General features: G+C 40.5%; 1 protein-coding gene across 1 annotated transcript in view; it reads left to right on the forward strand.

The window, feature by feature from the left end:
- Positions 1–295: 295 nt before the first annotated feature.
- The window catches only part of LOC131962034 (collectin-12-like), a 45,173-nt gene continuing 29,205 nt past the window's right edge, over positions 296–16,263 (forward strand). The window contains exons 1-2 of the mRNA XM_059326983.1: positions 296–588; positions 2,033–2,083. Of these exons, the coding sequence (XP_059182966.1) occupies positions 582–588; positions 2,033–2,083 (58 nt within the window). The 5' untranslated portion in view covers positions 296–581. The remainder of the gene's footprint in view (positions 589–2,032; positions 2,084–16,263) is intronic.

Consider the following 16,263-nt stretch of genomic DNA (forward strand, 5'->3'; position numbering starts at 1 on the left):
AAAATAGTAATAGTTTTCATTGTAGAAAGAAAATTCACATTTTAAAAATGGTCTAGAAACATAAATGGCACACTGTGAAAGCTCCTATGATTGCACTTTCAACTGGCTTTCTCAGCTTGTCTACATATCATATATTAAAACAGTTATTACTGTAAATAAAACGTATATTTTCAATAAATAGATGGACACCAGAGGGTTAGGCAACAAAAACTGTTTAATTTTGAAAGGTACACCGGAAGTGCAGCTTGTTTTTAACTTTACTTTGGTAGTAACAGACAGGCAGCACTTCTTCCTCCTTCAGGCTCCGGGATCATCACATCACTCCCACAGAAACTCCTCTGAAGTAAAGCGAGCAACACGGAGCAGAGACCATGGGATTTTAAACTGGAAAAACTCGACATGAAGACATATTTGTAGTTTTATCATTCTTTATTTTTATTAGCGTGTGTGTGTGTCTGTGTGTATGTGTGTGTGTGGTTCTCCGTGGAACAAGTTTACACCTTTGCACTGGATGCTGAGATGCGCAGAAAGTGACAGCGGTCCTTTTCTCTTCTACAGTCCTCAACGAGTTATAAAACGCCATGAAAGGTATGTTTCCTTTATGTGCAGCTGGTAGTTAAAATGTGCTGTTTTTTTAATCCAAACAAACTGATTTTGAACACTCATTACAGATTTGTGTGCGTGTTTTCTTTTGTTGTGCACATCTGGATGACATTACGGTACTGCGGTGCAGAAGTTGTGAAATACTTCAGAGTTTTTCTCACCGTTTAGTTGCATCCCATTAAGGATAAAAGACCAAACGATGCTTGCACAATTAGGCAGTAGCGGAATGTAACTAAGTATATTTACTCAAGTACTTTACTTAAGTGTACTTTACTGGAGTATTTCAATTTAATGTAACTTCATACTTCTATTTCAATACATTTTGAGGCAGATATTGTACTTTTTACTCCACTAAATTTAGTTTTAGTTACTATTCAGGTCAAGATTTAACACAAAAAACACAATCAATTTCAAGTGATTAGTCATGTTATTTAAATGTAACCTAATAACAGTATATTGAGTAGTTAAAATTAAAACACTGCTGACATAAATGCATCAATACAAGTAATCCAATAATATATTTTGAATATATAAAACAATCTGAGTGGAACCATACGGCATAACTTTCACTTTTGATACTTTAAGTACACTTAATGCTGATTCTTTTGTACTTTTACTGAAGTTTTGAATGCAGGACTTTTACTTGTCGTGGAGTCATTCTGCAGTGTGGTATTAGTACTTTTTGCACCACTGCAATTAGGCTGCATATCAGATAAATACTTAGATCCCAAAAATAACTTCATCATGGTAAAGAAAAGCTCCTGCATGACTGATAATGACCTCTTGTGTTGTGCATGTGATTTTCAGACTTGATACACTTCTGTATTTGAGCTTCAACTCCAACCAGTGGCCAATACAAGCAACACAGTGTATTTGTAGCATCAGTGAGCATAATATTTTATTAATTTTACGGAGAGAATCTGAGGTGAAACAGCCCTCTGACCCCCCACCAGCAATCACAGCTCATCCCTCCATGTCTCCCCCCCTCAGCTCCATCTGTTTACCATTACCAGTGATGTTCTCTCTGCTCTGCTCCAGTCTTCAGTGTAGTGCAGCGCAGTGTAATTAAGGTTTACTGTCAACAACCCAGAGAAACCACAGCCTGTGGCTTTTACAGTTCTCTGGACCTCCTATCTCCACACACACACACACACACACACACACACACACACACACACACAGGCCAGAGTTGATACTCCATCACTATCTCAGACCGAACGCCTCGTTGGCTGCCTCCACTCTGCTAAACAGAGATCATTGTACTCAAGGATAACATTATGAATTCCTGGCTCTGTGCAGCTTCCCTGCAGCGTTTCTTTTTGTCTTATTTTGTTTGTAGAGTCCATCCAAATTGCCTTAAACACAATGAACCCCCAGCAGTAACATGCATATGACCTACTTGTGTCATGTTTCTGATTATGTCACACAGACGACTTTGCAGACGAGGAGGAAGTTCAGTCTTTTGGATACAAGAGGTTCGGTGAGTGAAAAGTCATTTCTCTTATCACACTCTGAGCTCTAATCGTAACTCTTTTAAATCTTTTCTGCTGTACTTTCAATTACCCTGATGCATGAATCTTCTAAGACACATTTTTCATGCTGCCAGAGCCTCTCCTCTGCCCTGATATTCAGCTTGGTCGCTAATGGTTCTGCAGGGTTTTGGGTTCAACATAAATGTGGCTGACAGTCTGTGAGGTCCGCCTCACCGCAGGCCTAACGACGGCTGACAGAGCTCACCAGATCAAGAACGTTTCAGAACATGCCTCCCTCTCTTTCATCCACTCAAATTGAGTCACTTAAACACGTTGACTCACACAAACACGCCGCAGGACCTCAAAAATGTGGACTTACTCAAACTAGAATTGTAGTCAACATATATCTTTCTGTTGTGGTGCAGACAGAGTTCACATGCAAGTGTACTCATGCACCATGTAGGTTGTAAAGGATGCAGCCGGGCCCCAGTATCAGTTTTCCCATTGGACCTGTACACTGGTAGTGAACCAGACAGCACAAGAAAGATAAGGATAAAAAGGCTTAAAGGGTCAGTTCACCAAAATCAGTGCTCAACAGCGCGTGTGTTTCACTTGCATTTTTCTTGAAAATAAGTATGTGGGGCGTCCTGTAGTGCATACCACTAAGGCAGAGGTCCCTTTGCTGCATGGAAATGCCAAAAATAAGTATGTGAAAACTGGAAAAAGTTATTTACGAGCACAATGTGCGAGTAAACTACCTACTATTTTCCCTGCTGCTAATCGTTAAAAACTACAACAGTTATAAAGTTTCCTGTGATGAAACAGCTGGTGTCAAGTTTAAAAAAAATTGAACGAGACAGGAAAATAGAATCGGTACGACGACACTGATCTCCGCTCAAAATACAACCCATATTTTAGTTTGAGACTGTCCTCCCCTGCCCTCTAGTGGCCATAGTTATTATGAATGATGGCGAGGCAGAGTTTAAAACACGGAAGTTGCGCTTGTGGTGAGATGTGTGGTGTATGGGTCGAACAGATGTTGGACTTTCACCCAGGAGAACAGGGTTCGTGAAAACAAAAGTAAAAACTGTGATTTAAACATCATTGGACTTCGGTGCATCACATTTTTACGTAATTATGTCACTTCCGGTAGTCAAGTCTTAACCATTTCACATCTGGCATTAACAGAAAACATATTTTAACTGTTTAACTGTCTTTTATAACGCCTAACAGCCGTACGTGTATGTATAACGACGTGTGCGTTAATTTTAGAACACTCCGCTCTACCGTGAACTTATGGGGGGCAGTGACAAACGACCTATTCTGTCATTTAAGTTGGAGATCTTGTTGGGTACGACAAGCTGTTAGTCAACATTACACATGCAGACATTGCTGAAAAAGGAATTCATTTTCATTTTGAGCCAAAAAGACATGAGAAGAAAGAGGCTGAAAACAACGTGAGAGTGACTGTTTTCATGCAAATTGACTCAAAATGTTCTCATGGCGTTCTCATGAGTTCGAAAAAAACAATCTTATGCCCTGCAAATATTCCCAACTGTTTTCAGTGAGTCAAAAAATTTTTGTGTGTTTTTTAAATCTTTGTCATTATTTTAAGTCCCATGCCTTGTGTCTTCCACTTCCATTGTTCTATTGCACACAAGGAGAAGAGACACACTCGGTATAAATATGTATACAGTACATTGTTAGTTATTAAACTCAAACATCTTTCACTGTGCTTCTACATTTCTTTGTGTGCTGAAACACTTATCTCTCATGGTATCAAGCATGAAGCTAGTGCTGGTTGTATTTTTCCAGGTTTTCCAGGGATCTGTCCCTGACACTTCACCTTATAATACACTGAAGCAGCATGTCTTTCTACAAAAAAGTGTCCTCATTAAACTGGACAATCCAAGACCTCACTGTCAACAGATTTATTTTCCTGCCAAACAAGAAAAAGTCCTGTGATTAGTACTTCTCTAAAGTGGAAATGTCTGGCTTTTTGTATTTTGAAAATTTGCATCTCTGGCCTGTTTTTCATATATATGGTGCATTCTTTCCTCTCCACTTTTCTTCTTTAATGCAATATGTTCATGCAGCTTGCATTATCTTTTCATTAATGCACATTAGTTACTCTTACATGCTGCATTAATGATAGGTAAGCATAACTACTTTTCTGCAGAAAGGATCCGTTAGTTCCCCTTCAGGTTGCTGCTGCTGTGGGGTTTTGCGAAGCATATGTTTGCCATCAAGTGCACACATTCATGCTTTTGGATAAAGAAGAAAAAACTGGCAGCAAAGGGCAAACGCTGTGTCACACACTCACTCAAACACATCATTATTACTCTCCTTGGAGACGGAGCGCGTGCTCCATCACTGTTCTGTTGGTTCAACATTGATTTGGGATCAGGAGCCTCTGTGTCTCTGTGTTCAGGGTGTTGCTGCAGTATGACTCATTCACACACAGTTGGGCCGAGCTCCATGAGAGTGGATGTGAGGCAGCGGACTGCAGCACCAGCTGAGAGGAATTCAAACTGTGTTAAAACACAATCTCTTTTATCCCAGTCACCCGAGTAGAAGCATCCTGTTTGTCTTTCTCTGTGAGCGCGTGCGAGTCCCGCTCATGGATTAGATTAGAGAGCTGCGGGGCGGGGAGCCAAATCCTGCTCACTTTTAACTTTATTCAAATGAACTCTTGACTTTCAGAGGAGTAGGGAGAGAGAGCTGCTGAACTCTGAGCCGTCGACCCTCGCAGGAACGCGGCAGCTGTTTGGAGGGGTCGGATCCGAGGGGTCCGCCTCGCCACTCCAGAGGCTTTGTTGTGCAATAGAGTTGCATTCATGCAAACCATCACAAACCCTCATTCCTCCACTATTAGCACTGTAATCTCAGGACTCAGGGGGAAACAAGCAGTTATCCTCTCCGCATGTTTGGCTTTAATTCGTTGCACTCTCCCGGGAGACTGATAGTGGTTAAACTGCTGTGATGTGTCAAAGCACCACAGAGAACACTTAATCTAGCCGGGTTTAAGAAGAAAACATGTGTAAGGACACAGTGCGAACAATACCAGTGGGATTATTTGTTTCTTAGGGCACTTTTCACAACCAAGGGAAACAACCGGTCTCAGTCTGTTTCCAAACGAACCCTAGTACAGTTCGATTGCACTGTGAACATAATCCACACACACTTACAGAAAGTGAGCCAAAACGCAGCAGATTGTGGTCTACCTACACCGGCATTTTTTGAGATGTACACAGAGCGACAGATGCAACATGATGGGAGAGGACTTACCTGAACTTATGTTAAAGTCTGCAATTCTACAATGTCATTTAGAAGACACTTTTGTCCAAAGCAACATACCTTTGAGAGTTAACACAACACAAGCGAAGATGAAGAAACATAGCAAGAGTAAGGGCCGTAGGTTAAGTTTGGGTCCTTTAGGACACAAGTGCTTTAGATGGCGTGAGCGGCCAGTGTGATACTTGTCATAAGTGTAGATCAAGAGTGAAGGTGTTCAGTAAAGAGTTGGGTCTTCAGTCTCTTCCTAAAGATTGATAAGGACTCAGCAGATCGGATGGAGTTTGGAAGTCCGTTCCACCACCGGGGCACTAAGAGGAGAAGAGTCTGGTTTGAAACCTTTCAGCGGCCGAGGAGCCAGATGTCTTTCACTCAAAGAGCGTAGTGGGCGGGAGAGTTTGTGGACCTGAACAAAGGAGTTCAGATATGCAGGAGCTGTGCCTGCTGCTACTTTGTAGACAAGAGACAAGAGTTTGTTTGAAATCTGGGCTGAAAAACACATATAGGAGATGCGGAATAAAGTCCACAAAAACAATGACATGTATGAAATCATTCGAAACCAACCGGAGGAGAAAGGATTCATGCACATGATAGAACAATTTGACAGCAATATTTAGTGCATTCGGCTCCATGTTGCTTTGTTTACATTTTCCACCACCAACTTCCCAACCAATAAGGAATAATGCTGTAAGTATATTTCCAGCCTTCCACCTTCATACACACCCCTCTGCAAATCTTTTATTCTTTTATTTAGTCTGCTTACATTCATGCACTGTGAAAGCAAACCGGACTAAATACAAAACAAACTAAAAGTATCAATTTCACTCTGATTCGGACTAACCAACTGGACTTGGGTTGTGAAAGCGCCCTAAATGTTCACTCATTGGGGCGTCCAGGTGGCTCACACTGGTAGAGCGCGTACCATTAAGGCTGAGTCCTTCCTGCGGTGGACCCGGGTTCGAATCCGGCCTGATGTCCCTTTACCGCATGTCCTCCCCTCTGTCTCCCCCTTTCTATCACTTTCAATAAAAGCAAAGATGCCAAAAAAAAAAAAATTGTTCACTCATGAATTATGTATTTTATTCAAGTTTCAAGCCTCTGCAGTGGCTTAAAGAAATCAGTCTTAAAACTCCTGCTTCAAGAAAAAGTTCTTTACGAAACTTTCCTCCAATTCCTTGAATTCCAGGATTTGATGCACTCATCTCAGCACTGTAATAAAACGCTGTGTTGCAGCTGTGATAAAATCTGACACAGCTTTCATTCAGTCTCTTCACTGCTTTGGCTTGCACACCAGCTAACGCCTGCTTGCCTCCAGCTTTTCAGCATTAAAAAGTACAATGTGTGTAATATCAACACACATGTTCAAGAAACACTCAGTAAGGTTGTTGTTGAAATATCTTTAAATGGACCTTTGGGGGCGTTTGCAAAGTAACGAATCAGCTTTCGGAAGAGGATTAGAAAGAGCACTACAGACACACACACACACACACACACACACAAACACACACATTTTAAACAAAGTGAACTGTTTCTGATTCTCTATCTTACACAGACGTCATCCACAAGGCATGCATACATCATGTATATTTACACAAATACACACATTTTCCACTCTTTTGTATACAAGTGAAGTGGAAGTGCACATTACACACACACACACACACACACACACACAGACACACACAGACACACACACACTCTCCAGTACATTCACTGAGTGAGTTCATCTGGTAATCCCATCTCTCTCCCTGCCAAGTTGAAGCCAGGCCGGAATTGCTTCCACAGTGCTCGAACTTTAAACATATTTATTTTTCAGTGGGCGGGGGTTGACATATGAAGGCCATTAGAATAAAATAGAAATCTACCTGAGCTTTGGCTGAACTCTTGCAGCCCCTTTAGAGCTGGTATGATCATCGGTCATTTGCAGTCAGCAGCCTGACTCAAACCAGGAACCCTCTAGTCACAGAAACCTTGTAGTGATACAGTCTGTGCACGTCTTTGTTAAAGAAAAAAGATATATATGGCAATATACTTCTGTGCATATCTATAGGACCTCAGGTGCTGTATATGTTGAGAGAAAAACATCAGTAGAAAGATATAAAATATTAAAAACTCAGAGAGCTGTGATTCCAGCGTGCACAAGGCTTTTTGAAAGATAAATTTGACACGATGCAAAGCAATTTTCAGGCCTACTGTCGCTTTTGTGCAGGGTTCAACTTTTGTGAACTTCCACTGTTGACCCATTGCAAATAGGATTAGGAAACAGAGACCTGGAAAATTCAACATGGAGGAAGCTATTGTATCATCTGTGTCCTATAATCCAATATTGTATAAAACTTGTCATGCGTGGAAGTAGATTTACTTAGGAAATGCTAATGCAGAACAGCAAGGTAAATTGAGTTTTCTCAAAGTATATTCTGTAAAGGAAGATGAATGATGAATGTAAACTCAGTTAGAAATACATCAAACAGATTGAAGCAAAGTCAGTGCACCATAGAGACTCAGTGTGAAACTGGAGATGTACAGTTATGCTCTGAACATCACATCCTGACAAAAATGATTATGTGAAAATATAAAAATATGTATTTGAGTTTACAGTTAGAACATATTTTATAATCCTTATTGCATTAGGATTGGGCAATATGACAGTATGTATGGTGCAGCGGTAGAGAGATACCATTGTTAGCTACGGTCACATATCCGCAAATGGATGGATGGATGGATAGTTACCTTATTTGTCTAGACTGTTGAGGCTGCGATTTTGCCGGTTTCGTGATTTCGCCGGTTCACCAAAGTTGAACTACAAGTGATGCAAAGAAATGGAATGTAAGGCAAATATTTCATTCATTCATTCATTCATTCATTCATTCATTCATTCATTCATTCATTCATTCATTCATTCATTAACCTTAACCGTTTATCTGAACTCAGGTCGCGGGGGGTTGGAGCCGATCCCAGCTGACGTTGGGCGAGAGGCGGGGTACACCCTGGACGGGTCCCTAGACTATCACAGGGCTGACACATAGAGACAGACAACCATTCATGCTCTCATTCACTCCTATGGGCAATTTAGAGTCACCGTTTAAACCTAAGCTGCATGTTTTTGGACTTTTGGACTATTTTCCGATGTTAATTTCGCGTTTGACTTATACCGTGGTAGCTGTCCTCGTGCGATCTTGTAGTTCCTCCCCAGTCTTGTGATCTCAGGAATCCAGCTGAAAGAGGCATCCTGTTAACCCAAAAACCTGTGACACTTGAAATAACTGGAACCTTTAAAGTGTTCATTTTGGAAGAATTTTTGTTTCATTGTTTTGTTTTGTTTTTGTTTAACTTAAGTGTTGTCTCAGGTGAGGCATAAGAAAATAATCACATTTTAAGTCCATTTCAGGCCATTCCTTAATTTAATTTATAGAAAAAATACTCTATCATGATAGATTTTGGCCATATAGCCCAGCTCTAACCACCATCCTGCTGCTTCTGGGTGTTATTACTGTTTTGATTTTTCCTGGAGGCATGTTGGTGTGCAGGTAGGAGTCATGAAATAATGGCGGCCTGATTACTCCTTGCAGCAGCTCCTCCTGGGATCTGAGCTGATGTCTGGGTGGGGGTCTCACTCCCTCCGCTGCTGTCTCCTGTTCCCACACATGTGGGTTAGGAGAGGCCGGGCTCAGGAGGTTTGCGGCCGGCGTGGAACCCAGAGTGCACTAATCTATTTCCTGCACTTGTTATGGTTTCTCCAGCGGGGCCCGGAACATTCCTGGAGCCGAGCACGGCGTTTGGGGTGTCTGTGCCTGGAACCAGCTGTGTCAGCACAGCCGGGGCCTCGGTTCGGTCCGGTGGGTTTGTCTGGCAGAGAGCATCCCCCTGGCTTCACAACCACCTTCAGCTGGAGTCGTAATGACAGCTCACCTACCACCTCATCCATCCTGGTTAACATGGAATCAAACATGGTTATGTTAACACCAGTTGTCTGACCCTGACATATTTAATACAGACTGTCATGTGATACTTTACAGCGTGTTTGTCAGAATGTCTGATGAGGATTTTTATGCACTTTGCTGTGGTTTCTCTGCCTTTTTTGTGTTGTGGTTTTCTCAAATTCTGCCTCTTAGTTCTTTCTTAAAATTGCGTGGCAGGTTTTGATCCTTTAATACTTTGGTAAAAAGCCTTCTTTGCTGTCTGCCATACCACTGTCAAAATGTTCCTCTGGCCTTGAGACTTCACAGTCAGCATGCCTCTGCAAGATTATTTATTCTGCCTGTGAGCACATTTGTTATTTGCCTCTCTCGCTTTGCTGCTAATTTAACTGCTAAGTTCCAATTTTCTCTCGTGATTCTCAGCATCCATGAAGTCACATTTCTCACTTCCAGTTCCATGAATTGCTGCTTGTCATTACTATTGCCAATTGAAGCCGTGGAATGACTGTAATGGAGTATAGTGGAAATTTCTACCGTAAAAAATCACCAGTAAAAGCTTTTAAACCGAAAACAACACAGTCAATTAACAAAAAGCACTAAAGATTACAGTTTTTTGCATCCAGGGATTACTTTTACATATTTTTACCTCATTATTTGAAGCTTTGGCCGCATTTAATGTGAACATTTTTTCTGTTAAGTGATATCAATCTTGTGACCACTAGAGCCGGACCGATATGGGTTTTTAAGGCTGTTCCCGATTCTGATTTTAGAGCAGGAACATTAATTGATAACCAATATGATGGTTGATATGGTCATTTTTTTATTTGAATGAAAGTAGACCTTTTTTATGTGCATTGTGCACTGATTTTTCACTACTCTGCAGATATTTCCAGGCTCTCCTAAATATAAATCTTTACTAAATAATATAAATTACATTTTATCCATTATACAAAATAGTGTATTACATTCTCAGCCAATTCTATAAATGATAACTGAGTAATTAAAGAATAAATAGGAGTAAAATTGTTGACAAAAAGAAAATGTTCTGCATATTATATTATATTATATTATATTATATTATATTATATTATTTATTTCATAACGGCACATATCAGACAGCACTGATACAGATATGCCTTTATAGACCAATATCGGCCGATAATATCTATCAGGTTTTAGTTTCTGCTGCCCCAAAGTTGCCAAAACATCAGTTGCTGCAGGTTTTGTTTAAGTGCTTCATTGTGACTTTCTCTGCTGAAAGGAACTCTTGTAGAAGCTGCAGACGCAGACACACTTAACCTGAGTTAAACACCTGTTGTGGTGCAGACATGGATGGGAAAACATTTACAAAAATCACCTGCTAAAATCGGGCAGACCAGCAATAAAACACATGGTTTCTGTTTGACTTTCAAAGGATTAAAAATTGGCACAGTGATGCAATTGGGTGCTATTTTTGTGATTTCAAGGCTATAAATTGATTTTAAAGCACACATGTTTTATTCTTTATACATGTTTCTCACCTCTTTCACACCTGGACCCAATTATTGGTGGTTTACTGCCCCACACCTGTTGCTTGTTGACTAACTATGCCCATTCAGCATAAAACTAACAGTGCTGTTTGGCTCTGATGATGATCCTGGAGAGCCAACGCGTCTTTAGCTTTATTTCAAATCATATTTTCCTTTAATGTCGTGCCATCTTGTGTCACATGGAGGAAATTGTCAAGTGTGTTTTTGCTCTTTAAATGCACTTAAAGTCCCATAGCTTTGGCACTTTTATTGATTTTCCTCAAAAAAGTTTGTACCCACAAGTATTTCAAAAGCTGTGTCGAGCCCTGAAAACATCTCGAAGCACTTTAAATGAAAACTGAGAGCTTGAGAGGAGAAAGAGGTCATTTAAGTGTGCGAGAAAAAACTGTAGGCAGACAAATTATATTTCCCAAGGAGACACCCAGAAACAATGAATAATATGATTTTAAAAAATAAAGTCAGATGTCAGCCAGTGGTTTACAGATTCCAGCTCCACGTCTCCGTTTCACAAGTCAGTCTTATTTTCTCTGTGCAGGAAGATGGAAGTTCACCCAGAGATTTTGGAGCAAAAGTGAAACCTGTGGGTGTAAACAGAAAGATGATGTACAGACCAGAGATGAGGGATTTCCTCGTATCTGTTTCTTAGGAGAATCTCACACCGCCGGACAGACTGGGAGGAGAGATAACACCGAGATGCTGAATGGGCTAGAAGTGCAGGGGCCGCTGGGCAAGAGGGTATTTAATCCCTGGAGATGTGGGGAGGGGAGTGGAAGGGAAGTGGGAGAAGGTGGAGGAGACGCAGCCGGTTGTAAAAGAAGAGCAGGAAGTGGATGGATGGGTTTGGAGGAGCATGTCGTGTTGAGATAAGCGTTTGCGAGTATGTGTGTGATGGTAGCAGATAAAGAAAAGAGGAGGGAGTTGTCTCAGTATAAGATCCAGCTGGAAGTGTTTATCTGAAGCACAAACTACACACCTTCATGACATAAGAACATATGCACTCACATATACAATTTAAAAATCATTAGTTTAGTCCTGCACTCTTTCATTTCTCACGCTCTCAGACGTTTGGACGCGGCCTTATCTCCGTTATAATTCAACCCTTTCAGCCTGGAATCTGTCTGAATGTGAAGAATGGCAGCCAGGAGGGGAAATGGCAGCTGATCACAGATTTATGAACACATCATTTTTATTTTTTTCCTCTGACTTTTGATAGTACAGTCAAGCAGTGGTGGAAAGTATTTTAACACATCCTGTTGTTCAAACGTGATGCTGAGCAACTTGTGTCATTTATACACAAAAAAATAAATGTATACTTTACTGCATTCATCTGACAGCTTACATTTTAAGATGTTTTTAATACACATTTTCTTTGTGTTACAAACCATGTCTCCATCAACAAATGCAAAGATTTGCATGAGAAAAGCTTGATGGAAACATCAAAATTCGATAAAACTTTCAAAAATGCGCATAAAAGTTTTAACGCTCAATTGAGTCATTTTTGAAAAATAGTAAATGCTGATTAAGCGGGTCTGAAGTGATTCACTGGCCAAATTATTTGATGGGTTTACAGACATAATGTTAGTGTTAAACTGGATCGGAGCCTGCCCAACTTCAAATTGTAAATGCTAAACGTTATTAAGAGCAGTAGCTTGCACTGGCCACAATTGAGAATAACGACAAAACTTTATGTCAAACTTACAGTGCAAAATATGTAAACCTAATGTTTATCTGAAGTCACATTTATTCGCTCAAGTTTCTGTGAGATCCCAGGTCACAGTCGTCACTCTATAGTACTGTGTTTTGAGTGAATTGTATGCTGTCTTTGAAAAAATAAAAAAAAATCCAAATGAAAACACAACTGAAGTGCTTTCAAGAAAAAACAATAGACATCAGTATGATGTAAATGTAGATAATGGACAATCTGAAGCCTAAAAGAAAAGATTTTTACTAAAAGACTACATGGCTGCAAAGGCATATTTATTCTGATATCTCTGTACCTTAATAGGGTGGAAGAGTAGCTGTAAATAATGTGTCAACATGTATAAAAAGTCCTGTTAGTAGGTTAGAACCAGCACTGTTTTGACCACGTCCACCATTGCACGTACTGTCGCCTCATTTGAGACACCAAACGAAGTAGATCATGATGTACACTGTGACATAACAAGCCAGAAAGTCACTAAAAATGCTGAAAAGTTTCTGAGCTCCATCTTCAGGGGACTTAAACACAGTTTGTGTTGACAAAAACCTAAAAAACATAGAAACAATGTTTAAAAAGTCACAGTTGGTTGGAGTCTGTAACTTTTTTGTTAATTCACTCAAAAACTGTGATACTCGAAAGATGTTGTTTTCTCACACTTTAAAAAGCTAGTAGTTAATTGACTGAAACATGTAAAATCAGTGGACTTTAAGTACATTATCTGGATACATGTCTCAACATTGAGAACAGCACAATAGATGATTTTAACATCACTCGTTTCAAAGAGATCCTGTAACCTTTCCACCCCCTCCTTCTTTCTCTCTTTCTTCATTTGGCTGATTAAAACATGACTCCAGTTGTTCAATATAAAGAGCAGGCGTCATTTGGCGATCTGTTTGCCAGGCCAACACATGTGCTGGTAGTTAGCTGCTATTTTCAGTCCGTCCTGTGACCATCCGAGTGTCGGTGACTTTACTGACTCACCTTATAAAGTGAGTAAAAGCAGCAGAGTCCCCCTTCAGCTCTGACGCACCATAATAACCCCGGTGTCCTTGACGTGACCCACATGCAGATGTCAGGGGAGGGTTTCTGGAGTTCAGTAAGGCCTCTATTTAAGAGCCTTTAAGGGGGTGTTCGAACAGGGGGTCTGAGTCATTGATTGTGTAATTAAGTAAAAAAGAATAGCAGAGAAGGCCCTCCAAGACACCTGCGATCCTTTAACGCCTCCCCTCAAAAGGCTTGTGTTCGATTTGGCGAGCTGCAGCCCTTTGTTCTGCAGGGAGCACCCTTCTGCATTACATCTTACATCTGTATTCCCTCCAGTGTGTGTGTGCATGTGTGTTCAGCCTTAAAATAACACGCAGCGTCACACAGACTTTCATATATGTAAGTCTCTTGTGTGTACAAACACTGAAAGGTCTCCAACACCTCCGGCAGCAGAACACACAGGCTCTCTTTAACAATGAATTTGGGGATTCTAATTCCTCCTCTTTTAGTAGAAGTCATAAAACCTCCTAAATCTGTTCTTCACAGGCCAAAATGTTAATGAAAGGAGGAGGGGGGAAAAACGTGCGCTGCCAAGATCAACCTACAGCTTCCTGGTTTGCAAAAGGGAGTTGAAGCAGAGAGGAACAGTGAGGAACTGCTCCAAAGCTGTCAGATCCATAATGACTATCACATTTTCCATGTGTGGCTAAGACTGCAGACAGAGCGAATTCACTGAATTCATTTTCTGGCACCTTATGAACTCTGCACAATGCTTGTCGTGCATGCATACGGTTAATTAACAAATTAAAAAGGAATATGATACAGTGTTTTCCTGTTGTTCACGTGCCTCGGTGGATTTGGGTGGTCCATTACAGCGACTGAACATGCAGAGTTTTTAGTTCATATCCACAATAGTCTGTATTCAGTGACTCCATATGTTTTCAACTTCTCGTGTATTTCCCAAAACAAATTTACAGACATAACTGATAAGAAAAATGCCAAGTGAATACATTTTTTTGTGGTGAAAAGGCTAAAGACAAGAGTCTGCACATGTTTTTTTTTAGAAAGAAAACAAGTTGTTGCCATCAGACTTATTGCACAAACTACCAAACTGTGAATCTACTTAATCTACATTCTCCCTGGTTCCACTGTAGTTCAGGTTATGGAACAACTTAAAGGTATAGTTCGGGATTTTGGACATTAACTTGTATGAAATTCTTGCCAGTAGTGTAGTGGAAGCAAAGCTATTAGCTTACTTTCCGAGCTTCAGTGTCGGAGTTCTCATCGTAAAATAGATCAGGGTCACAAAACTACAAGGTTTTACTTCACAAAACTACTTGTTCACTAAAAGGTCACCCATTCACCACAAAACACTGGTCCTACTTCACTTCACATTATTTTGTTTGTTGAAAATGTGACCGGTAAAACTTTTAAAAAATGCACAGAAAAGTTTTGACGCTAGCTTGTTGTGTTTTTTGTCTTTTCCAGAAAACAGTTAATGTGCAAAATGGGAGATGGAAACTCTTTTTCTGAATAAGTTCTGACGTAGCGAACATTTTACTCACATGACTAAGCTGTTTCTGCTCAAACATAAAAAAACAATTATAAGTTGGCCAATTGAATCCAATTCCTGAAGACTTCTCTATATTTTCTCTCGTGGGTGGGAGTTTTCCAATTGGCAACCTCTTTTATGTTTTGTTTTCTCGCTGGTGCAATCTCTACTTCTTACTGTTTACTGACAGATTAGCCTACAGCAATACATAACACTGCCATCCACTGACCAAAGTACGTTCATGCAGCTTTGTTTATTTGCTCTAAACCAGTTGATGGAAACATCCTAAATACACCTTTTTTTTATGCAACATTTCAAATTTTCACTTCAAAATTTACTTTGACCTTAACGGATTCACAGCTACAGACAAGTGAGTTAAAGAGCTTATCTGTTGTGTTGGCTGGGTGTCGCAAAATACTTCACCAACTGTGTGCCGCTTGTGATTTTTTCCCCCTAAAAATGTTTCCACAGACACTCAATTTGAACTGGGCTCAATCCCCCCATAGTGTGACCTCATTTAGAGATAGATAGAGACTTAGTAGACATTTTTTTTAAATGTCTTATTATTTTAAAACGCTTTCATGCATCATTATTTTCCCTTAGTAGGAAGTACAGTGCCTCGAGGGCCGGACAACCTGGGGAGAGCAGCTGTTTTTGAGGCCGCTGGTGTTGGCTCGGATGCTGCGCAGCCTTCTGCCAGACAGCAGGGGGTCGGAGCGTCTGTGGGAGGGAAGCGTGGGCCTTTTATCACGCATCCAGCTTTCATGATGCATCTTTTGGCGAAGAGCTCAAGTGTTTTGCTGTCAAATTGTCGAAAAAAAGTACAACTTTCTCACAAGTTTGTGAAATCAGAAAACATTATTTTGATTAGCTGACTAAATGAAGCACAGGATGATAGTAAGTGATTACTTCTTTGCACGGCACACTTTATAGAGCTCTAAGAAGAAGTTGTGAAGGCCCAGCGGTTTGATTACTTTCTGTAATCAGATCTTGCTGCTCGGAGTAATAAAATAATCTCTTTGCTCCCAGATGACGCCTGTGCAGAACAGATTCTTCCACCATTCAGAGAAGAGTTTCCCCCAGCAGCACTTCTTCTAGATTACCCTAAATAAACAGTTGTGTAGAGTAATTTAAAGCCATTGTCTGGTGTTGATTACCGCTTTCAGTAAGTGGTGTGATTCACGACCCAGATGTCAGCCGGCTCGTCTCGATG

Source organism: Centropristis striata, chromosome 23 (genome assembly GCF_030273125.1).
Source record: "Centropristis striata isolate RG_2023a ecotype Rhode Island chromosome 23, C.striata_1.0, whole genome shotgun sequence".
Taxonomy (NCBI): Eukaryota; Metazoa; Chordata; class Actinopteri; order Perciformes; family Serranidae; genus Centropristis; species Centropristis striata.